Source organism: Alosa sapidissima, chromosome 7 (assembly GCF_018492685.1).
Source record: "Alosa sapidissima isolate fAloSap1 chromosome 7, fAloSap1.pri, whole genome shotgun sequence".
Taxonomy (NCBI): domain Eukaryota; kingdom Metazoa; phylum Chordata; class Actinopteri; order Clupeiformes; family Clupeidae; genus Alosa; species Alosa sapidissima.
In genome coordinates, this window is record NC_055963.1 from 5955913 (window position 1) to 5979770 (window position 23858).

General features: G+C 43.5%; 1 protein-coding gene across 2 annotated transcripts in view; it reads right to left on the bottom strand.

Annotated features, from left to right (window-relative positions):
- The window catches only part of LOC121713945 (copine-9-like), a 39427-nt gene that overhangs the window by 12419 nt on the left and 3150 nt on the right, over positions 1-23858 (bottom strand). The window contains exons 2-9 of one of the 2 annotated variants that reach the window (XM_042099047.1): positions 22672-22712; positions 19665-19691; positions 17635-17738; positions 16438-16477; positions 14473-14475; positions 13684-13760; positions 761-824; positions 192-295 (exon numbers count right to left, since the gene is read on the bottom strand). In XM_042099047.1, coding sequence (XP_041954981.1) covers positions 192-295; positions 761-824; positions 13684-13760; positions 14473-14475; positions 16438-16477; positions 17635-17723 — 377 coding nt within the window. In that variant the 5' untranslated portion in view covers positions 17724-17738; positions 19665-19691; positions 22672-22712. Of the gene's footprint in view, positions 1-191; positions 296-760; positions 825-13683; positions 13761-14472; positions 14476-16437; positions 16478-17634; positions 17739-19664; positions 19712-22671; positions 22713-23858 lie in introns of both variants that reach the window. The other variant, XM_042099045.1, reaches the window with a different exon arrangement.

Here is a 23858-nt window from a genome sequence, read left to right on the forward strand (position 1 = left end):
ATCTATCTATCTATATATCTATCTATCTATCTAATTGTCTGCCAAAATATTTTCCTTGTCAGAAAATAAGGTCAAAGCTCCACTTTTCTGTTAACATGCTCTGGGGAATATTGGCAGAATATTAGTGTAGGATACTATGAGGAGAAAGCATAGGACATAGGGCACAATTATATGACAGTTCTGACACTTACGTGCCATCTTCATTACTGCGGTAGAACACAAGGAAGGGATCAGACTTCCCAAAGAAATCCTTTTTGTCCAGCTTATTGGCACAGAGTTGCATTGTAGCAATATCCTAGAGAATAACCACATCTGTCAATGGCAATTCAAATAAATCTAAAGCAGAAAAGTGACATTCTACCCAGGAGGAAGCAACAATATAACTTACAATATAACTCTTTGTTTTCATGGTTTTTGGTTATTTTTACCCATAAGTGGCAGTTATTTAATTAAGGAGAAGTTTACATAGAGATCCCTGCTATGTCTATGAAAGGACATAATCGGATAGGACATTGACTGGGGTAGTAGGCTAGGCTCTTTCATAGAGGGCAGAAGAAGTGGTCACCACCAGCAAAGAAATTTAATGAGGAAAGACTGGCAGTCATGTCTGTCAGGAGGATATTGAGGAAATTCACAAAAAAAAATGCATAGCAAAAAGACTTCATGTTCAAAAATATCAAATAAACTGAAAACAAAATTCAGTCAAGACTGATTTTCATACGGTGTATGTGAGCTGCTTGTGCAAGGGAGCTTTACTAACCCTACAGTTACTGAGTTCCTCAGCTGTGAAAATAATGATTCCACACTTCTTTCCTGGAATCCCCCTGCAAGAGAGAGACAGAGTGCATAAGTGAGCAGATAGAGGGGGATGAGTGAGTGAGTGACGACAGGCACCTCTTCAGAAGGAGGGCATTCCTAGTTCTTCGTCCTGTGCTTTCTGTTTACGTGTGCGATGGCTCTGCTCATGCAGTTATACAGCATGTTCCACATCCTTACATGAGGAGGTGCTTTGCACAGGGCCTCTCCTACCAGGGTATCTGCCAGGCAGGGCTCTGAGCTCAGCCTTACAGATTATTAGACCTGGTTGACAAGGGACCTGTCCACAGAGCCATGCTTCTCCTGGCAAGCTTGCTCTCACTCATTCAAAGGAAGAGCTAGCTAGCTCAGTGTGATTGACAGCTAGAGCCATCATCCTACTTCCCTTTTCTCCAGCTGTCCTCTACATCATTCATATCTGACAGGTATCCATCTAATTCTTGGGGAAAATTGCCCACCCTTTATACCTGATATAAGAAATGGTACAAGGTAAAATGAAAACTGAAAACAACTGACACAAACATTCACAAGACATAATGTTAGTATTGTGTTTGGTGATATAGTTAGTAATGTTAATATTTCCAGGTTAATTTTCCTTCTCTAATTACCCCAAACCTGCCTTGACATCAGACCCCCCAGCAGACTGGCTCTATTTTGACAATCTAAGCGCATAATCTGAAGCACGATGTGCATACGAAGGGCCCTAACATGACATTCTAAAGCGCATCGTCACTCGTCAAAAGTTTATTCAAATTTAGTAGGATGTCCAGTTCACATTGGGAGGGGTTTCGTTATCAAACATGGAGCGCATGGTGCAGGTTTTTTAATCAGTCATATGGGTGTGTTTGGGGTGTAACATAATTTAAACCAATGAGAATAACGGCGCAAAGCGCGATATGTCAAATAAATGCATCGGTATTTTGGCATTCAACGGCGCATTTGAAGGAGGCTGCTTGCTTGACTGTATGGTAGTGATGGGGACGAGACCGCCTATGCCGAGTCCGAGTCAAGACCGAGTCTTTGAAGGGTCGAGACCGAGTCTGTTGGTTTTCAAATACAGTCGAGTCCGAGTCAAGACCGAGTCTTTGAGGAAGCAAGTCCGAGTCGAGACCGAGTCCTTTAGGAGTCGAGACTGAGTCGAGACCAAGACCATAAAAAAATTTCAGTTTTAATATTCATAATTTAATATCACCCCAGTTAATAATCAACAGTTAGGCCTACAGACTAAGCTAGATTGGGAATTGTTTAGAGGAGCAGTCTTAACGTCTTAATATGGACTATGCTGACCTACAGACACTCACCGGCAGCAGAGCCATAGAAATAAACAGCTCTGACGGCAGTATCTTTGTATTGCACCATGGGATGTCATTTTTAAATAATGCCGGTCAACATTGCATTTTATTATTATTGTTGTTATGTGTTGTCTGTTTTTTTATATGAACATAAAAAATGCGTTGGTCTCGAGGACTCGGTCTGAAATTACGAGTCCTTCTCCTCCCACTGTGGTCCGAGACCGAGTCAAGACCGAGTCTTTGAAGGAACGAGTCCGAAACGAGACCGAGAAAGCAGAAATTGGTCTCGAGACCGGACTCGAGTCCGAGACCGGACTCGAGTACTACATCACTACTGTATGGAATAGTCATTCCTAAACCATGCTTTACTAAAACCTAGCATAGCCTTCACGCATTTGCACTCGTCTATTATTTGAACTCATTGGCAAAGTGAAACTAACTTCACCAAGGTGTCAGTCAACGACAAGACAGTTATATGTAGTTACTTTCACTATTGACTGACAATGGGTTACCAACGAAAACATAGGCTGGAAAAAGCAACACTTACCTTAATATTGCTCAAATGACTGAATAAAACAACATTTATCCTGCAGAGGAGTTGCTTATATCTCGTGACAGTGCGTCTTCAGCTGTGCTCCATACGTGTCTCTCGTCTCTCCCCTAATCACTTTTAACCGTCATTACCAATTTGCAAATGATGGTGAATAACTACTCATCATGAGATGTACAGTATTTCGTAATATCTTTATTCTAATTATGTTTCCCATTGTAATCGTGCAATTTGTAATGTTTTGCATGGACGTGCGCTGGTGTGCGTTCATGAATAATAGAAGGATGGTGCGTGCACCTGCCAATATGACTCTTCTTAAACAGCTCTTAAAATAACATATAAACAACTCGCCATAGACTTCTGACCAGGTGTACAATAGCGATATTTTGACAATGCGCCAGGCCCCTCCCTAGGTTGTTAATTGCCACACCCCTGGGCGCATTGTTTAAAAAATATTAAAAAAAATATGTTTAAAAAAAATACCGAAATAAACTTTGCGCGGGTGGAAAACGAGTTTTACGCCATGCGCCAGTGTGCAAAATTCAGCCCGAAGTGTCTGACTTCTCATTCCTTATTTTGGGAACGAGAAAGTGGGTCTCTGAACCAGGCGCATTGTTCAAAAGGGTTGTTCTTATGTTTCTTAATCAGTCATGGGTGTGTTTTGGGCGTAACATCCATTAAACCAATGAGCCCTTTAAGAGCAAGGAGTGCATCTGTCCCTCTGTCCCTTCCCTTTAAGAGCACGGAGTGCATCTGTCCCTCTGTCCCTTCAGAAGGTGCAGAAGGAATCTGCTTGCACACGAGACCGTGTATGCAACGCCAGCACACGAGACCGTGTACGCAACGCCAGCACACGAGACGCAACACCAGGATTCAACTAAAGCTTACTTTACTAAAACGTGTGTGTGACAAGCACAGTGCAGCCTACAGTACATGCATCTGCACTCACATAGTATTTGAACTGGTAGGCAATGACAAAACAAAGTCTTACACTTACACTTCACTACTGACAAGAGGTTACACTCAAAAACATAGCCTGTAAAAGGCAACACTTACGGCAATAATATTCTAATATTATTGAATAAAAACCCTAAGGACATTCATCCAAGCAGACCGTAAGTTACGCATGTAACTATGGATCTGTGAGACCGAGGGATGACCGTCACTACTTGTCACTGCTTGTAAATAGCGGAGATTGCTCCCGGTTCAGTCTCCTACCTTGAGCGCCTCAGGATGGTCCGAGCGACAAGGATAGTGACGGTCATCCCTCGGTCTCACAGATCCATAGTTACATGCGTAACTTACCATCTGTTTCGACCTCACTCTGACCGTCACTACGGTCTAAAAAAGGGACGACACCAAAAAAGTCGCGAGGAGCTCTAAGCTAACCATTAAAACCTCGCTCGGTCACGGACATGAGGGCAGCGTCGCCAACCGGAGCTGGGCGAGTGACGTCCACCCTATAAAACCTGGTAAAAGTGCAAGGCGTCGCCCATGAAGCCGCTGCACAGATATCGCTTGCTGGTACCCCCTTAAGGGCAGCCCAAGACGTAGCCATACTCCTGGTGGAGTGAGCCCTTGTACCCGAAGGGACCGGCATTCCCAGAGCCTGGTAGGCATGGGAAATAACCTCAACCAGCCAATGCGACAGCCGCTGTTTGGAAAGCGGTAGTCCCTGCTTCGCCGCCCCATAACAGACAAAAAGTTGAGTGTGTTCCCTCCTCAACGACTGCGTACGGGCCAGATAAGCTCTCAAAGCCCTGACTGGGCACAGAGTGAGCAACTTGTCGCGCTCTGCCTGTGAGGCAGCAGACGGCTTTAATTGGGTCAGCTCCAGAACCTGGTTGATAGACTGCTGACTTAGAACCTTAGGCAGGAAGGCTGGATTAGGCCAAAGTGACACGCCAGTGCCCCCTGCCTGCCACCTCAGGCAGTCTTCGCTGACAGAGAGGGCGCACAGCTCCCCGACGCGCCTGGCCGAACAAAGAGCCAGGAGAAAGCTAGTTTTCAGAGACAAAGATCGCAGATCTGCATCTAAAATGGGCTCATACGGGCCTTCAGTAAGAGACATTAAAACGGTGGGCAAATCCCAGTTTGGTGCCTGTTATCCGCACCCTGGTGATAGGCTGAAATGGCCGAGGCATAAACCTTCACAGTACTGACCGCCTTGCCTTGATCCAAATAGGACTGCAAGAAGCGCAAAACTTGTGGCACAGGGCAAACCGCTGGCTCAAGACCCAAGCTGGCACACCAATCCGAAAAGATCCTCCACCTGAGTGCATAGCAAGCTCTAGTAGAAGGAGCCCTGGCGTTGTTCAGAGTCTCCTGCACAGACTCAGCTAGCTGTTCAATGACTGACTCTGCAGGGGCCAAACCCACAGGCGCAGGGCACCTGGGTACGGATGCCAGATCTGCCCGTCTGCTTGTGACAGAAGATCCGCCCGGCAGGGTAACTGCCATGGCTGACCCCGCAGGAGCCGGAGAAGGTCTGGAAACCAAGGCCTCGCCAAAGCGTACAACAAGCCTGTCGGCCAGTCTTGTGACAGAGCATCCAGGCCCAAACTGCCTCCCTGTCCCTCGAGAGAGTACCACTCTGGGCAGTGAGTCGTTTCTGCCGACGCAAACAGGTCCACTTGTGCAGTCCCATACTGAGCCCAGACCTGGCTGACCACCTCTGGGTTCAATCTCCATTCCCCCGGGAGTGGCCCGGTCCTGGAGAGAATGTCGGCCGCCCTGTTCTCCACACTTGGAATGTGTACTGCCCTCACTGAAGCCAGACGCGGCCATGCCCATGACAGCAACTCCTCCGCCACCTGGAGGCACCGCCAGGACCTCGTTCCGCCTTGGTGATTGACATGATACACCGCCGAGGTGCTGTCTGACCTCACCACAACATGTTGGCTTCGCAACCCTGGCAGGAACCTCTGCAGGGCGAGATGGATGGCCTTCAGCTCGAGGACGTTGATGTGCTCTGACGTCCAGGAGGGAGGCCACACGCCCCTCGCTGACAGCCCTTCCCAGACAGCTCCCCAGCCTGTCAGAGAAGCGTCTGTCGAGATGACTTGCCTCTTGTGAGGAAAGCCCCCCAGTGGAACACCCTGGAGTAAGAACCTCCTGTCCGTCCAAGGACGCAGGGCTCGGATGCAAGCAGGAGACACCCGCAACTTCACATGCCTGTCGTCTCTCGGGTGGAGCTGAAAGGCATTGAACCAACACTGCAGGGGGCGTGCCTTCAGCAGGCCCAATGGCAGTACCGCAGCTGCCGCGGCCATTAAGCCCAACAGCCTCTGGACTTTGTGGGCGGTGACCAGTCTGCCCAGCCGAAAGCCTGTCAGAGCCTCGGTCAAGCTGTCTGCCCTCCGTGGGGTGAGAGACGCCGTCATGCTGACCGAGTCGAGGAGGACACAAAGGAAATCCGCCTGCTGGCGGGGCTGCAAGTTGCTCTTTTTCCAGTTGACCGTGAAACCCAGGGCCTGGATATGGGTCAGAACCGTGTTGGTGTCGTGCACCACCTGCACCTGAGATGGGGCACAAATTAGCCAGTCGTCCAGGTACGGTAGGATCTTAAGGCCCTGGACCTGCAGGGGGGCTAGCGCAGCTGCCACCACGCGAGTAAAAATTCTGGGGGCCAGTGAAAGGCCAAATGGGAGGACCTGAAACTGGAACACCCTGCCTTGGAAGGCGAAGCGGAGGAAGGACCTGTGTGCTGGGCAGATAGGGATGTGGAAGTACGCGTCTTTTAGATCCAGAGACGTAAACCACTCCCCTTCCTGGATGGAACGAATCACTATTCCAACGTGGACCATTTTGAATGGCAGCACCTTGAGGTACTGGTTCAAGGGCCTGAGGTCGAGGACCGGCCGGTAACCTCCGTCTTTTTTGGGAACAATAAAATATTTGGAATAAAACCCAGTGTGCCCTGCATGCAGCGGTACTTCTGAGATGGCCCTTTTCAGAAGCAACTCCTGGACCTCCTTGACAAGCACGGAATTTAAAAGGGGGTCTTTCACAGACGTCATCTTGACACTTGAAAACATAGGGGGCCGCCGCCGTTTGCCAGGAGGTCCTGGACAGCTGGGAAGGGCAATCGACGGGCAGCCCCGGATCCCTAGGCAGGACCGCCACCGCGGCCTGCACCTCTGCCTGCGCCCCGTCGAGGTCTTTGCTGTCCTCTGGGCCAGGGAGTTGGGGCTGAGCTCTGGTCTGGTGCACGAAAGCGCCGGTCCCGTGGGGCAGCATAGTTGATACTTACCTGTGGTGTTCGGGCGGGCTGCCACCGCCCATACTTACCTGATGCTGCCCTGTGGGGAACCGAAGCCCACCTGTGGCACACACGCTGACCAGTTTCTCTAGAAGCGCCAGCCTGTTCCACTCTGTCCAGCACCCCCTGGGAGTCTGGATGGAACACATGCCCAGGCACCACGGGGAGACCTAACAGGTCTGTCCTAATGGCATCAGGGAGAGAGGTTTGGGCAAGCCACACCTGTCTACGGCACAGCACCGCAGAGGCCATAGCACTCCCCACATCACGCGTCAGCTGGGAGTGGGCTGACAGTGCGGCATCCACCAGGGCCCTTGCATCATGGTCCTCGGGGCTCATCATTTTTCGCAGAGCCGCCAGAGTGATAGCCAGGGCGTTGCCCATACGGGCTGCCCGTGCTGATGCGTCAAAGCAGTGACTGATGAGACGATCCGTCTTGGCACACTCCTTACGCGGGCAGCGTGGATTGGGAGATGCATTGGCAGGCCCCAGGGAAGTCCAGGCGGCGATGGACTGCTCGACCGGTGGCATATCCCCTAGCCCTGAGTCGGCCGGATAGGCAGCCTTTGCCAGCTGACGGCAACCTGGATTGAATTGGGGGCGCTGTAGCGACTTACCCCATGCCGTCCGCAGCGCCTTCGTGTAATCCACTGCCACGGGTATACAGGGTGGTGGACTGCTGTGCGAGACGCCTTCCCAGACGCCCCCAAGGGAAGCCATGTCTGGCATAGGGGCCTGAAGACCCAGGATCTTGGAGGCACTCAACACCCGTGACATCAAGGAGCCGACGGGGACCTCCCCTGGCACCGTGGATTCATCAGTTGGCTCCACCATGTCTGAATGTAGCTCATCCAGGAGGCCGTCCCCGCTTACGTCATCGATCGTAGAACGAGGGGCATGGAGCGACAGCACATCCACATCACCCAGATCAACATCCGCATCATGGCTCTCAGGCCTGGATGGTGAGAGACCTTCCTGGCCAGGGGGCAGAGAAGGGGATGACGTGCCCTGGAGACCCTTCAGCCTGTCCATTCTCCTAGCCAGAGCCTGGAGAGCTGAGAGAATCTGAAGCGACTCTGTGCCATTACCCTCGGTCATGGCAGCTGGGGCCGAGCGCTTAGCAGGTCCAGGGACCTCCACCTGATCATGCCTGGAAGGGGACTCATGTTTACGGCCATGCCTATGAGAGTGGGATGGTCGGTCAGGTGAGCGCCGCCTGTCCCGTCCACGCATGTGGCCACATGCCTGGTCAGCCCGACGGAGCCGTTCCTCCCTAGGAAGGTCACAGGCTGCGCTGCAGGGGCTGTCGACATCCTCCAGGAGGTGGGCGGCCCCAAGGCAAGCGGGACACTCTCTATGCCCGTCATTGGGGGCCATCATGGCCCTACAGACTCTGCAGTAGTGTGCCGCCATTGCCTACCACAGAAAAACAGAATGCAATACAACACAATACAATACAATAAGGCACTTACCTTGGCCGTACAACACACTGGGTCTGCAAGCAGCAGCCCGTAAAGAGATACAGCAGTGGTGTAATACAGTACACCGGTGGCCTGAAGCAGCGTGCGGACACGCTTAGCAGGCTCACACTGGCCCAGCTAGCTGCGGACAGCAGCGACGGGGTACACAACAGATACACAAAGAAGGCGGCCACCAGTGGACAACTGGAGAAAAGACACACAGCAGCCCGCACCTCGTGCAAGACTGCACCTAGCAGACACAAACAGCTAAACTTACTTTTTGCAAGTAGCCTAGCACACAACAACAAAGCTAACAAGAAGCACACAGTAACATTAGCGCCTAAGCGGCCGAGCACATACGCGCTGATCAGGCCCACACAGGTTCCAGCTGCCAGAGCAGTAAACAGAAATGATAACGGTGGCCCACGCCGGTGCGCAAACGCACCCAGCAGGCTCACACCAAGCCCAACTAGCCGCGAACAGCCAGATAAGGTACACAGTAGTTAACAAACAACAACCCGGAAACCTGGCACACACAAAAGGAAAAGGAACACTGAAACGGCAGCCCGCAGCAGTGCGCGAACGCAGGCAGCAGGCTCACACTAGCCCCTCCGCCGTGCGGTATGGGGTGAACTCAGGAAAGGCGTCAACAAGTTAAACAAAGTTAAACAAAGTTAAACGAAGTTTCCTGAAAAAAACACAGGTTACTGCCACATGCTGACTAACCAACACAGTCAAAGCAAGAAAGCAGTGAAAGTACGTACTCACGTATCACAGGTCTCAGATGAGGCGATCAAGGTGAGAGACTGAACCTGGAGCAATCTCCGCTATTTACAAGCTAGAGTCGTTCTGCTTCCGGAGGTCACGGGCATGACTTTGTTGACATATGGTCTCGGTGATAGGCAGAACGAAGGTGATCATTCCTTTTTTAGACCGTAGTGACGGTCAGAGTGAGGTCGAAACAGATCAGCCGTTGTCTGGGACTCATTGTTAAAGTCTTGCTTACATTTCGTGAGCGGGCGCTTTCAAAATAGCTGTGCGTCATGTGCCTTTCACTTTAGACAAAGTTTTTCTTGGTCAGTGGCGTTAAATCATTTTTAGTGGCATTAAAATAGCAATTTTTGATCATGAGTCTGACTACACCTATTTTTTTATAATGGGTGCGCACAAGTTCATTTGACAACTTGAGTGCTTGGCGGAAAAATCCTTACTGCGTTGGGTGTAAGATAGGAAGAACACTTATGTCGCACTTGGCACCAAGATGCTCCGGGTGTAAGATAGGGTCCGTCAAATGGACTGAATGGATCTAATCACAACCTTACAGAGTTTACGTTCTCCACTGACCGACAGAAGTAGTTAGTGCTCTAGCATTATAGAAATAGATGAGCTGTGTCATTCCCAATTTTCAAGCCAATGTAATACTGAAAAAGAACAATTGTTGATTTCTGAATCATGATTACCTGGTTACCTGAATTATGTGAATGCATGGTCTCTGATGCTACATTGCCATATTGACTGAATCTATAGTTGACAAAAGGCATGAGGATCAACGTGACTAGGGCATAATGATAAGAAACAGTTCAACATAATCTCCTCCAAAAGGATTAGAACAATCTGGAAAACCAGTGAGTTAAGCCTATCAATAATACTGATACATTAAAAATCACTTTCTAAAATGAAAACAGAGATCACAGAACTTCCCATTCTACTGGTTCTTAAACCATATTCTTACCATTCTGATTTCTTAGACCAGAAGGCAGGATAACATTCCCCATTCTTGGTAGTGTATTTGTGTCCCCAACCATGGTAAACTGTACTATGTCTATCTCCACCTGACAGACCTGGTACACCACATTTGACATTCATGGCTGAGTATTTGTTTACCAACCATGATTCTACACAGTACAGGCATATCTCCACCTAGCATAAGTCTGAGGGACCTCTACAAACCTCCACACACAGAAACTCACAAACAAACAAACAGAGAGAGAGAGAGAGAGAGAGAGAGAGAGAGAAAAACCCAGTTCCTTAGAAATCCTGTTAGAGTCACAAAAAAGCACAAATGTTATTAGGAGTGAAGGGCATCCCTTACATACCCCATTTCCCCTCTAATCCCATCCCTGCATGAAGACAGGGAGGTTCAAACAGGGATGCAAGAAGCGTTTCCAACAAGTCCATCACAAGTAGAACACATAGCATACTGATCAAGTATTGGTTTTAGGTAACCACCTTAAAATAACAAGACAGGAACACCTCTGTTGATAGCTTTTCTTGTAAAACTCTGTTTTAATACCGTAAGAGTTGGAATCTTTCACCTAGAAGAAGAGTCAGCCCAATGGCCCTCATTTAAGAAATTAACTTAAGACATAAAAGTAGGCGTACAATAGATGTATGGTCATTCCCAAACAAAGGACGTGAGCAGATGTTGCTATCAAATCTCACGTCAAGTCTCAACTCGTGTACGGACGTTTCTGACTCAGAATGAGCTTGCAGTGCAGTATAGCAAGTAAAGTCAGAAGTCAGAATTGTAAAACATTCTTTAATCTTTTCCTTTAACCCATATATTGACAGCTGAACTGCTCTTTTCTAAAATTAGGTATACTAAATACCGGTTACCATGGAAAGGAGGCTATGCACACCGGTGAGACCAATACCATTAACCGTTACTCAGGGGGCAACAAATAATATGATTATATTTTTTCTTCACGGATAGGAGGACCTTGTGGACAGATGACAAGTGACGATTTCACTGAGCCAATAAAATTACAGGATAGCCATATGGGATACCAGCATGAGCCACAACATTCATCTTTCTTGACTGTCAACTACAAAACATAACTATTTTAAAACGTGTTTTCACAGTTAGATACTATCAGTCTGTCTGACTTTCTTTTTTTATCTCCAGTCACACGCTTTTAACAAGTGTGGTGGCTGACAATTTCCAGGAAAAAAATATCTATTTACCTACAGCCCTCACTGATATTTTATCTATTATAGCAAAAGAGCAGCAGATCTATATTCTCCATTCATGTGTGGGTATGTACACAAGGAAGAACAAATTACAGAGAACTGTGTCATATCTAGACAGGATGTTTTCAACATAGTTTTGATCTTTAGAACATAGGGGCAAATTATATGCATTTTCCTAAATTTGCCTTTCCGAGCTGAAAGGTTACCATAGAAACCTCCAGGTGAAATAGAAGCAGTGCTTCTTTCATTCACAGCTTGAGATGTGCTTGGGTAAAGGAAGACAAAAAAATAGTCCAAAAAGCTCCTTGCCCTTCTTAACCATTTTTTCAAGGACGCACAGCATGGTGCCTGCACTGTATGAGGAATATGTGGCATTCTGGCAGTAAAAGCTAACACAGGCTTTCTCTGTGACTTATCCCACAACCATAAAAATGCCTCCTACTTGGAGGTTTGTTTCAACAGGCACTCTCCAGGACTCTCATCATATGCACTGCTCACTACTAAAAAGCATCTGTGACAAAAGGAGCAGTTGCCTCTATGGGTGGGTAGAGAAGCGTCAAGCTACTCCTCAAAGTCATTACATGCAACACATGCTCTTGAGCCAAATAACATGTTTGAGTAAGAACCGGATTGTTCTGAAATGTACTGTAGCTATCATATCATAACATGAAAGTCCACTAAATGGGAATATGTAACTATGTTACATACTAACACTTGCATTTGTTTTATTCTCGGCAACGCGGTCATGTCATTTCCTCTTGAGATGAAGCACAGTCTAATGGCTGCTGTTTGTGAAAACAAAACCATGAGGTTGTATTTGTTCATTAAAAATTAATAGAACTATGCTGATGAGCTAAATAATAATAATAATAATACGTTTATTTTATATAGCGCCTTTCTCAAACCCAAGGTCGCTTTACATAGTAGGAAGGCAGGAAAACACAATAACAAACAAACAAAACAATACAACAGAGACAAAGGCAGGGAAACACAATAACAAACAAACAAAACAATACAACAGAGACAAAGGCAGGGAAACACAATAACAAACAAACAAAACGATACAATAAAGACAAGTTATCTGTATGGAACTATGTGTTGGGTGTGGAGGAGAAGTCTTGAGATGTGCTTTGAAGAAAGGAAGAGAAGGACAGACACAAAGAGGTTGGGGGAGGGAGTTCCAGAGTTTGGGGGCCAAGGCACTGAAGGACCAGCCACCCAGGGTGGAGAGTCTGGAGCAGGGGATAGCCAAGAGTTTTTGGTCAGAGGATCTGAGTGAGCGGGAAGGAGTGTAAGGGGTCAGGAGGTCGCAGATGTAGGGGGGAGCAAGGTTGTGGAGGGCTTTGAAGGTGAGTAGTAGTACTTTGTATTTGATCCGGGACGGAACTGGTAGCCAATAGAGTTGATGGAGAATGGGGGTGATGTGTGCTGAACCGCACACACAGATAGAACCGCAAAAGCATTACAGTCTGAAGTTGACAACAGCTGGATTGAGTGAGTGCCCCTACAGATTACCAGCTTTCTCATAGAAAATGTATCTGACTAAATGGCCGAATATTTGATTAATTCACTTCAGTTGTCATGGATGGATGGACGCATTTTTTTTCACAGAATTGTCCCAAACCGGAAGTGGCCACGATGTCAAGAATTTCAGAATACAAGGGCAGTGCTTAAAGCACTGTTAAGCAGTCATGCAACACAAGCAGTCATGGTATGGCACTTCAGTACTCCACAGCATGCATTCTTAGCATGAGAGCAAAAGTTAGTCCTCAGAACTTGCAGAGGACACATGACAACATCCAAGAAATGTTCAAGTTCAGTCAGGGTTCATGCATTGGGACTGTGGAGAGGCAAAAATCAAATAATGATTCAGCGCCTTCGCTTACAGTACATCACAGGTTTGATTTGATGTCAATCAGCCAGTGTGTTGTTCTAACCCTTCCACACCCAAGTGAGCACAGCTCCAAGTGTATTCTATCTCAATCTGTTGACTGAGCTGCCACCAATATTGACTGATTCATAATGTGAGGAGACAAAACCGTTGGAATGCTGAATTGCACCACAATGAAAAATATACACAGTAACAGAGAAAGCAGGTAACATTGTGTACTGCCATTGACCATTTGAACACAAGGTCAGGGGCAGCCAGTCATTTACCACATATAAACAGCTAAAGACAAACGAGTGTTTAGTCTTTGAACACATGGTTGGTTTCAGATACAAATGCCAGAGGGACATTATGCTTTTCCAAACAAGACATTTGTATCAGGCTCCTTCAGAGACTACCTGACCTGTGTCTGGTGAAGTGATTGATGACCAGAATGGAATACTCACGAGAGGGTCCTCTCCAGCCGACTGCCCTTGGAGCCGATGATCTCCCCCAGGGTGCAAAATGTCTGGCCAAGAAAGGACTGCGAGGCAACACAAGAGATTCAGACAATAACATAAATACATTGTACAATATAAAATGTATTGACTGATCAGTAACTAGATCATTTAATTGAATCCACATCATGAACATAAGCAAAAAAAGTGTGAATAACATTGAACTAATCTAGGAGACACTATTTTCTTGAGATGCCATTGATGCTGTTAACAAGACATAACAGGCTAATGAAATAAAACTGATCCCAAAATGATTTTAGAGTTTCAAAAAGAACAATGTATGAATGAATTGAAACAATGCTTATACATACTCTGACCATTGAGTTCTTATACTGATAAACTGAATTCAAATTGAGATGAATACAAATGAAATGGACTCATAGATTATGACTACTGATCATGTGCAAGTTGAAGTGAATTTCCATGGTTACTGTAAATGAGTAAATGAAATAAGAAACTTTGCTTTACATTCTCTGACAGTGCTGTACAGTACTGAGAAGATGGGGAAGGACATACTAGATTTTTCAACATTCCTCTTTTACACTTTTTTAAACCTGAAGATTATAAGCCATTTTAGAGGGATTGATACTGTATATACTTTATATTTTTAAATAATGTGAAATATTTTTTTCTTGAAGGCAAATTGCTTAAATAGATTGATAACAACACTGAAAGAAATAAAGAAAATACAAGGCACAGACAAGGAACAGACAATGCAGTACAGTATGTTTTACCAACCCTCTGCAAGTCCATGGTGGAAAGAACAACAGAAGAACATTAAACAGGCTTAATGATTATGTAAATGATTTATGTAAATTCCAATAATAATTAAGAATCTCGACTGAGTCTATTGCAGTGGTTCTCAACCTGGAGATTTCTGGAGGTTGCCAGATTTTGTGAAAAAAAAAAAAATATATATATATTCTAATTCTACATTAAACCATTAGTTCATAAATAATAAACCATTACTTCTTATTCATTCTGTTTCATTTCCATTGCCATTTTTAACACACACACACATGCTAACAGCATTGATGCTCACACACACATGCTAACAGCATTGATGCTCACACACACATGCTAACAGCATTGATGCTCCCACACATTGATGCTCACACTAAGCAGCCTATAAATTAGCAGTAGGCCAACATTGCCAATATTGCAGCCTTTGTGGGGTATTCATTTGTGTGGCTGTGTTGTTCCATTAGCTGTGCATTGTTGTTATAATAGATAGGTCAGGAATAGTGATAAACATGATAATGTTGTCCGTTTCATAACACTTGGAAAAGTAGATCCAAAAGCCTCATCCACTGCCTATGAGATGGCTTCTCAGAAAAAAGTAACATTATTTCAACTCAAGACTCCAATCTAAATCTAATCTAAAAGCACAGCAGTAAAGCTGAAATGGAATTTATTATTATATATGCAGAAAAGTGCAGAGAACTTGAAGGTGGAAGGTACAGTAGGGTGTGAGGTTCCGAACATCAACCAGGTAACTCTAGGGGTCGTGATTCTTAAAAGGTTGAGAACCACTGGTCTATTGTTTATGACCAAACTCTTACTTGCAGTTCAATACATTGCAATTAATTCAGTAACACTTTACTTGAAGGTATCTACATAAGACATGACATGACACTGTCATAACCCTAACCCTAACTTGTCATGACAAAAACCGAATGGCACTTGACAGAAGCGAGTGACAGAAGCGGTATGTCATCAACTGGCTCTGTAGTGGGAGCTGAACTGGAGTGGGAGCTGAACTGGAGTGCATCACCTCAACATCTGACAAAAGGACCCTGAACAAACTGATCAACATCTTGGACAATGAGTGTCATCCACTCCACAACATTATTGTTAAGCAGAAGAGCCTGATCAGCTGGAGACTTCGCTCACTGTCTTGCACAACAGACAGACTGAGGAAGTCATTTGTCCCCAGGGCCATTGAACTGTTCAATGCTTCACTTAAGGGAAGAGGAGAAATAGACTTCTCCGCATAGTCTGTCTGCCTCTTCACCCCCTCCATGTCTTGAACTGTCTGTCCACTAGCCACTTTTTACCACTGTCTTCTGCCTCACTGTTTGCGTGCTATATTAGCACATATGCATAACCCCTCCCTCCATGCCACAGCCGAACTGTGACCACACTTATACCTTCCTTAATATAGTTATATATATATAGACTTTATTCTTGCACTGTTGCACTGTTTGACTTACTCATTTGCACCATCACCATGACACTCATTCACACAGATCACCTTACCTTACCTTACCTTATGCACAGAGAATCACAGGCTCAGTCCCTGCCTCAGTCATTGCGAGCGCATCTTGTTTGATTAATCACCCACTATGTGGATACTGTTTTTTTTTAGAATTGTGTTATTTAGTATAATTTGTATTTTAGTATATTTAGTATTTAGTATATATTTATCTTCTACTGTCCTTATTGCTTAGTTGTGTGTGTGTTGTCTGTATGCTACTGTGACCTTGAATTTCCCCTGGGGATCAATAAAGTATCTATCTATCTATCTATCTATCTATCTATCTATCTATCTATCAACGTTTATGACTTGGTTATAATGTTTATGACACATTAATGACAGTGTCATGTAACTGTTATGTAAATACCTTAAAGTAAAGTGTAACCATTAATTCAATAATTACAAAAACAGTAGCCTATATGAAAAACAAAAATGCCAGAACTTACATGTTTAGAAATATTTGAGCTTTTGGAGTCCATACTATAACTATAGAACAGGACAGAAGACAGGGGTTGGATGGTGGACACAGGGGCAATGCATTCTCACTTCAAGATCTACCTACAAGCATTCTAGGGAATGTACTGAGGTTTAAACATGTGTGAGAGGCCATTGGGTCTGAAGCATTATAATGGTGATAGAACTTTTTCATTTAGCTACTTTCAGTTCAGAAAATAATATTTTCCGAACTGAAAGTAGCTAAATGAAAAAAGTCTATTGTGTTCTCCACAGGGAAATATGGAGACTAAGACCAGTAATGGCCTCTATTGAGAAAAAAGTTCACAGTGACCTCTTGCATAAAGACATTGCTATGGCACAGAGACTCCCATATACAGCTACAGATATGTGAATACAGAACTGTGCTTCCCTTTGATGAATAACTCAAATACATTTTCAGCAAAGTTCAAAGAATTATTTTTAGAAAATGATCAACTACAGCTAGAGCCACAAGTAATTGATATTTCTATTAGCTGTGGATTACATGTTGGAACGGTGGAGCAGATTAACATGAGCCCTAAATCATTATATAACATTATAACATTGATTAAATGTAGCGTATCTTGAAATTCACAACTTAAATCACCCCTGTGGTAAAAAAAATCAAGTGTTTAACATTTTTGATCCACATGGTGTATTTGTGTCTAAAATATACAATATTCTTTTTTCATGAAAAAAGTCACCTCATAGCCCCTAAAATGTACTTAAATGTAACTTTACACTTCCTTCCTCATTTCAGGAATTGGGATCTATCTGGCCTCTACACTGTTCGCCTGCTACAGGCTGCTGCAGCTACTTAGGATTGGTTCAGGTTCAATAATAAAATACTGCATTTTGAATTATACTGAGGCTGTGATTGGTTCAGGTTCAGTCATAAAATACTGCATTTTGAATTATACTGAGGCTGTGATTGGTGGACTGGAGATCTAAAGCAGAAATCCTCGGTCATGTCATTGACTGCTTGAATTCGCTCATGATATGTCTTGTAAAACTGCAGACACCATATGGGCATGTTAACAGGGTTGATTTGATTTTCACCGGAGGTGGTCTTTAACAATTTAATACCACATTAGAACGCTACTATTTCAACAATATAAAGTGATAACTTGGTGTAAGACAAAATATCTATATAAAAAAGAAAGACTCACACATCAAATCGGAGATTTTGTTTTTCCTCAAAGAAGTAATCCAGTACAAACTTTCTCACAAAATCTGGGTTCAGTGTATTGTCAATCATCTCAGTTCTTCCAAACTGTTAGGTTAAACAAAAACAGTCAAATGTCAAAAAAACATGCCATCATATTCACTCATACATAAGAAACTATAATATCTTGCTTAAGTCTTTCCAAATTATCATCTTAGTTTTTTTGTTTTTGTATGCCTTTAATGACAGGACAGTGGAGAATGACAGGAAGTGAGTGGGAGAGAGAGTCGGGGTGGGATCCGGAAAGGACCACGGGGCGGGAATCGAACGGTGCAGGTGCCGCAGCCAGTTGCACCACAGCCAGGGCCCCAAATTATCATCTTAGCACACAACCTATCCATGGGTGTTATGTTTAAAACTCAAGATGAGGGACCACAAAGTCCAAAGCTGTTGACCTCATTGGAAGCCTCTCCAAGCGGCCAGCAGACCAGGCTAGTGTGGTGGAGCCCCAGTGGTAGCGCTAGAGATCCTCAGCCTCTCTCACTGGCTGCTTAGCTGCCACCTTTCTGGCACTCAGACAGTGATCCCCACAGGGAACATTCTTTTGTGGATGGAACTTTGGCAGAGGGAGTAATGAGCTATTATCCCTGCCAGCACTGCCGTGTGGCGGACTCAGCAGGAGTCCACTTCTACCCCTGTGTTTCTTCCAAGTCGTCTGCTTTGGGTAAATCTGATTTTAAAATGCAGGGAGTCCTGGGCACTCAGCAATGGCAAAGCCTCTTAAGGATGTCATGCAGTCCCAATAATATGGATTATTAGAAGTAATATGTTATTACATTGTGCAGCAAAAAGAGAATGGCATTCAGGACAATCCAGAGAAATTAAATGATGCAGTTAGCAAATAGATACGAAAATGAGATGTCCACTCTGCCTAAATTGGGTGGACACAGTGGTGGGTGGAGACAGGCTGATGCTCTCTTTTTGTATTTTCATTGTAGATGGCTTGTCAAATGTCCTATACAGCCAGCAATCCACCACCCATCTCTTAAATTACCGATATGGGTTAATGTATGATTAAGCTTTTTATAATACCCCAGAATTTGCACTTTGTTCAGTATCAGTTTCCAATTTGTTCTGATTAGATCCTAATGTGTTTTAAATGACAGGTCAGCAGGAGCTACGTTTTCTTTTGAAACTACTTCACAGTGCAATCTCATTTTAAACTACCTCCTCATTCTATTTTGCAAAATGTCATTAAACTTGATTTAACAGTTTTCTCAAACACACTAAAACCATTGGCTCAAAATTACTTCAACATCATTTGATTGACTAGAGACACATCCTGACATTGCAGGTCTGGTCTTAGCTGGAGACTGCATAGTAAAGGTACAGGTATGTACCCCCACAGTAGACTGTATATTTCTGATGACATAAAAGCTGGTCGCACCAGCGTCAGAGGTAGGAGTGTGCAGTAAATATGTGAATAATTTATCATGTTCTCTGGAGGCCAGTGACTAATTCTCTTGAGAGCATCACTAACTCTGGCGCTGTCCTTGGTACTGCTTTCTACAGCATTTTCCAACACCTTCTCCTAATCTAAACCATTAGAGAATCCATGCTCCCAGTCATAAAATGCATTTAGTGAAGGATTCCTTGTGATAACTCACAAACTAATGGAGGCACAGATATCATATGATGAATAAGGACAAGATTCAATCACACTGAATATCAAAATCATCACAGTGGTAGCAAAAGAATGAAATTAATATGAATTATTTTAAACACAAGGTTAGGTGCTCTTTAGAAATATTATATATATATAACATTATACTTATATAGGCTTATAGACTTAATAAACATTGTGTTTATTTAGACTTATAGGTCTAAATAAACACAATGTACATTTGGAATAAATACACTGGAATAAATGTATTTCAACTTTGCTCATTTTGACCATTTTGAATGTCTCTCAAAACAGAAGCATCTAATGACAGTGTTTTTAAGAGTTTGATTGTTTTGATGAAATTAACTTACCTCTCGCCATTCTTTGGTCCCAATGCCCTGCACATAAAGCACAACAACTAAAAGAAACAGACAAGGGAGTTTAAACCGATATGAAAACCACCTATACATATATATATATATATATATATATATATATATATATATTCCTAAACTAATTTGTCTCTCTAATGACAATCTGAATGTAACTTTATAAGGTACAGTTCTGTATCAAAAATACAGTTCTGTTTCTGCAAAACAGACCAAATGTCTGTGTCCAGATCAAGCCAGTTTCAAGCAAAACACATTGCCTTAGGAGCAGAGGAGGGAGGAGAGTGATTCGTTTGGCCTTTGGGCAAAATATCAACTAGCACACTGCATCTTTAATAGAAATGGCTCGATAATTACTTCAGTGAAGCTTGCTTACACTGAGGAGTAAGCAAGCCCATTTGGGTCTAAATAGCTGTTAATGAGTGGGCACTGATGGATCACCCAGATGAGGTTTAAGGGTATTTCATTAGGAAACATCTGTTGATACTTAAGTAATATACAACAAGCCTTTAACAAAACCTATGTCAGCAACCATCTCAGAACCTCAAGTTTGACGAGTAGTAGTACATGTATAACACTAAGACTGAATTCACATCCAAATTCAGTCATAGAACAAAAAATAAATTTAACATTTAACAGAATATTTCATTTTTCAGTGTAGCTCAATTCAGGTGGAGAGTCTGTTCAGGCAGACATGGGTTGGGTGGAGTCCTGACAAGAACTGGAAAATGATGAGATTGTGTGATGAAAGTTTGGCAGATAGACACAGCACAGGTTGCAACCGGAGATAGCATGATGGAGATTAATTAGATAGATAGATAGATAGATAGATAGATAGATAGATAGATAGATAGATAGATAGATAGATAGATACTTTATTGATCCTCCAGGGGAAATTCAAGGAGAGTTCCTGATTAATGTTGATTGTCTAGCACTTGATTTCAACTGTACAATCTTTTTGCATTACAATTACAGTGCTGTTGAGTAAAGTATGTCATCCTTTTTAATAGTTCAATATTAGGCCATATCCTTGATTTCTCTAACCTGGCATAGCCATGGTACCATGCCAATGGGATTTTATTATCGGCCATAATTCAACTTGGCCAAGAAGCCAGTCCGAATTTACCACAAAAATTTCACAAAAATTGATAATGTCAAATGCCTAAATCACTGTTTTCTGTTTGTCTTATTTTTTTAAAGTTATTGCACTGTAAATATCTTGTATAACAGACGTGAAATGTAAACATCTCGCTTGTCAAGGGGCAGCAATTTTGTTGAAAAACAAAATCAACTCTAGTGCACTCAGGTGAATGGCTGTTTCACTGTTCCTCATCCAACTATCATTGTAAAAAGCCTGCTCAAATCATTTATATTCCTCTCACCAACAAGAGAATACCATCATATTAAGATTATTAATTTAAATTTAAATTATTTAATTTAAAGCACAAGGATTTTTGCCTGTGCAGGTTAGTAGCACAGCAGTTACTAATTCATTGAAGGAAAGGCCATTTGTTTTGCTCATGAAAACACAAAATCTTCAGGGATCCCTGAATATTTTTGCACATTGTTGGCTGTTATGTGTAGGCTATGTATGTATGTATCAATATTAGCAAAACTGGCTATAGGTGGGATAACATTTCAATATCTTGTCTAATAGCTACTGCCACATCATTACCACACTATGACAGAGAGCAAAACAATGATGGTCATTTTAAACTATTAAAAACATCAGGCTGTGACAACAAATAAAGCTCTTGTGAGTGACGAAATGTAGTCCACTATCGTTTCTACATGTAAAAGATAATTACGACTCAGATGAGGTGAGCTAAAGACAGGCAAATGTACAGACACAGGCAAATGTAAGTACATGAAAAAGGCAGGGAGACACAGCGAGGCACACATTAGGCTTACAGTAATTACTTTAATTGCTTTCAGGCTGTCATCTGCACTTGGAGAGAATGGATTGGAGGTGTGGCTCAGTGCAGAATGCAGAAATTAACATATACCTCTCTTTCCCCTCACTCTCATAAGAATCAGGTGTGAGAGTGAAATGAACATGTATACCTCTCTTTCCCCTCACTCTCATAAGAATCAGGTGTGCTGAGAATGCCAGTGGACACAATCTCTCTGCCAAACAAGGGAAATGAGCTGTTGCAAATGCAAATTGGTCTAAATATTTACCAGCAAATGCATTCAGTAACAGTTTTACTGTATCTGTTTCTGTCCTCCTCATGTGTACACAGTAGGCCAAATTCTGCACATATTAAAACAAGGAAAAGTCACCTGAACCCAAGTTATGAATGCTGACTAATGAATGAATGAATGTGAATGATTGAATGAACCAATACCAGACCAATAAATTAAAGGCTCTCTAAGCGACGCCACACGCTTTTTAGGCTAAAACATTTTCTGTCACTTACTGCAAACATCACCTAACCAACCGCTAGCTGTCTGTGTCCTGAATACACTGTAAAAAAACGCGATCTCTGTGGACAGCTTGGGAAAGTTCGGAAAGATCAAAAATTTTCAGATCAAAGCCTCGCAGACCATCAGGGAAGATAAAAACATTACTAGAGAGTGTGTATGTGTGTATTTGTGTGTGTGTATTTCCCATCAGGGAAGATAAAAATATTACTAGTCTCCAGATTACACACATGACTAGTCTCCAGATTAAACACATGACTAGTCTCTAGATTAAACACATGACTAGTCTCCAGATTAAAAACATAACTAGTCTCCAGATTAAAAACATAACTAGTCTCCAGATTAGTCTCCAAACATATCAAACTGTTCCAGCAAATCACAGACGAGATGCGCGTTTAGGAGAGTTTCAATTGCACGGAAGAGCACGGGAGGGAGGGGGAGGAAGTAGCAAGCTAGCTCTCTGTTTTGTTTGAAAGTCAACACAGGTGAAGTTACCCAGCATCGCTTAGAGCACCTTTAATTGATTATTCCAAACTGGACAAATTACGTTATATAATGCACATACCTGGATCAGACTTTGAGAATGTATCTATGTCCAACAAATTCCTGTGAAAATAAGTCACAATTTAAGCAAATAAGCATTTTCATTATTCTGGAACATGAAATCAGGACACCATCATAAGAATTACCAGCCCTTTCAGTTACACTTTACTTGACAGTATCGACATAAGAGTGACATGACACTGTCATGAATGTGTCATAAACAAGTCATAAACACTTTCATGGGCCAACATTTTAACCAAACTGTCTAACGCTACACCAAAATGTTTATAGCCGCCAACTAGATGTACCGCAGAGTGGTACAAAATATGATCGCCATCCAGTCCTGCACATTCGCTCCTCAAAAATAAATCACGCTTGTCAATTGGTCTCCATCCCCTACTCTTGCAATTTTGTGGATGTAAATGAGTATGTGCATGTGTGTGTTTGCTTCTGTGTGTGCGGGTGTGTGTGTGTGTGTGTGTGGGTGAGAGGGGGGGGGGGTAATGGTGTGTGTGTGTGTGTCTGTCTTTATGTGTGTGTGGGTGCAGGTTACAGAAACATCATTATGCATTAACTTTACTGTTCTACAACTGACAATACTGTACTTCTCGCATGGAAAAAATGGAAATACATTTTTTATGGAATAAAAATGATATCAGACACATGCCGATTATAATGTGTCCTCTGACAAATATAGTTAGAGTCATAGTTAGTACCTGTGGTCCAGAAGAGGCCCGGGACTGAATTAGCTGTATGTATAAACAGGGGTGCTGTTGATTACATCAGACCTTTCCACTGATTAAGGTATGCAAATTGCTGGCCTTACAGCAGTCAATGCATTTTTATGGCTGTTTTGATAAAGGTACAGTATGTGTTTATAAAATTGCATCATGTTGTCTTTTTGCTCAGAAGACCTCATTTTGGAGCCACTCTGAAGCTGGATAAATTGTGGTGAAAACTGAATGGTATTTCCTGTTACCGAATTTTCCTTTAAAGCACAACTGCACAACTGTCCACATTTAAACCTCCTTCTTAAATTTGAAATGTAAAGGGTATTCTACCTCAAGACAAAAAGAGACAGAAGGCAGAAATAAGGGAATCCTGACAATGTGATACCTCACACAGCAGTATGCATATGAGCTGTCCACCAGATTGAGCAATGAATTCCAACTCCATGCTGTCTGACGAACCCCTGCTCTACAGGAGGCT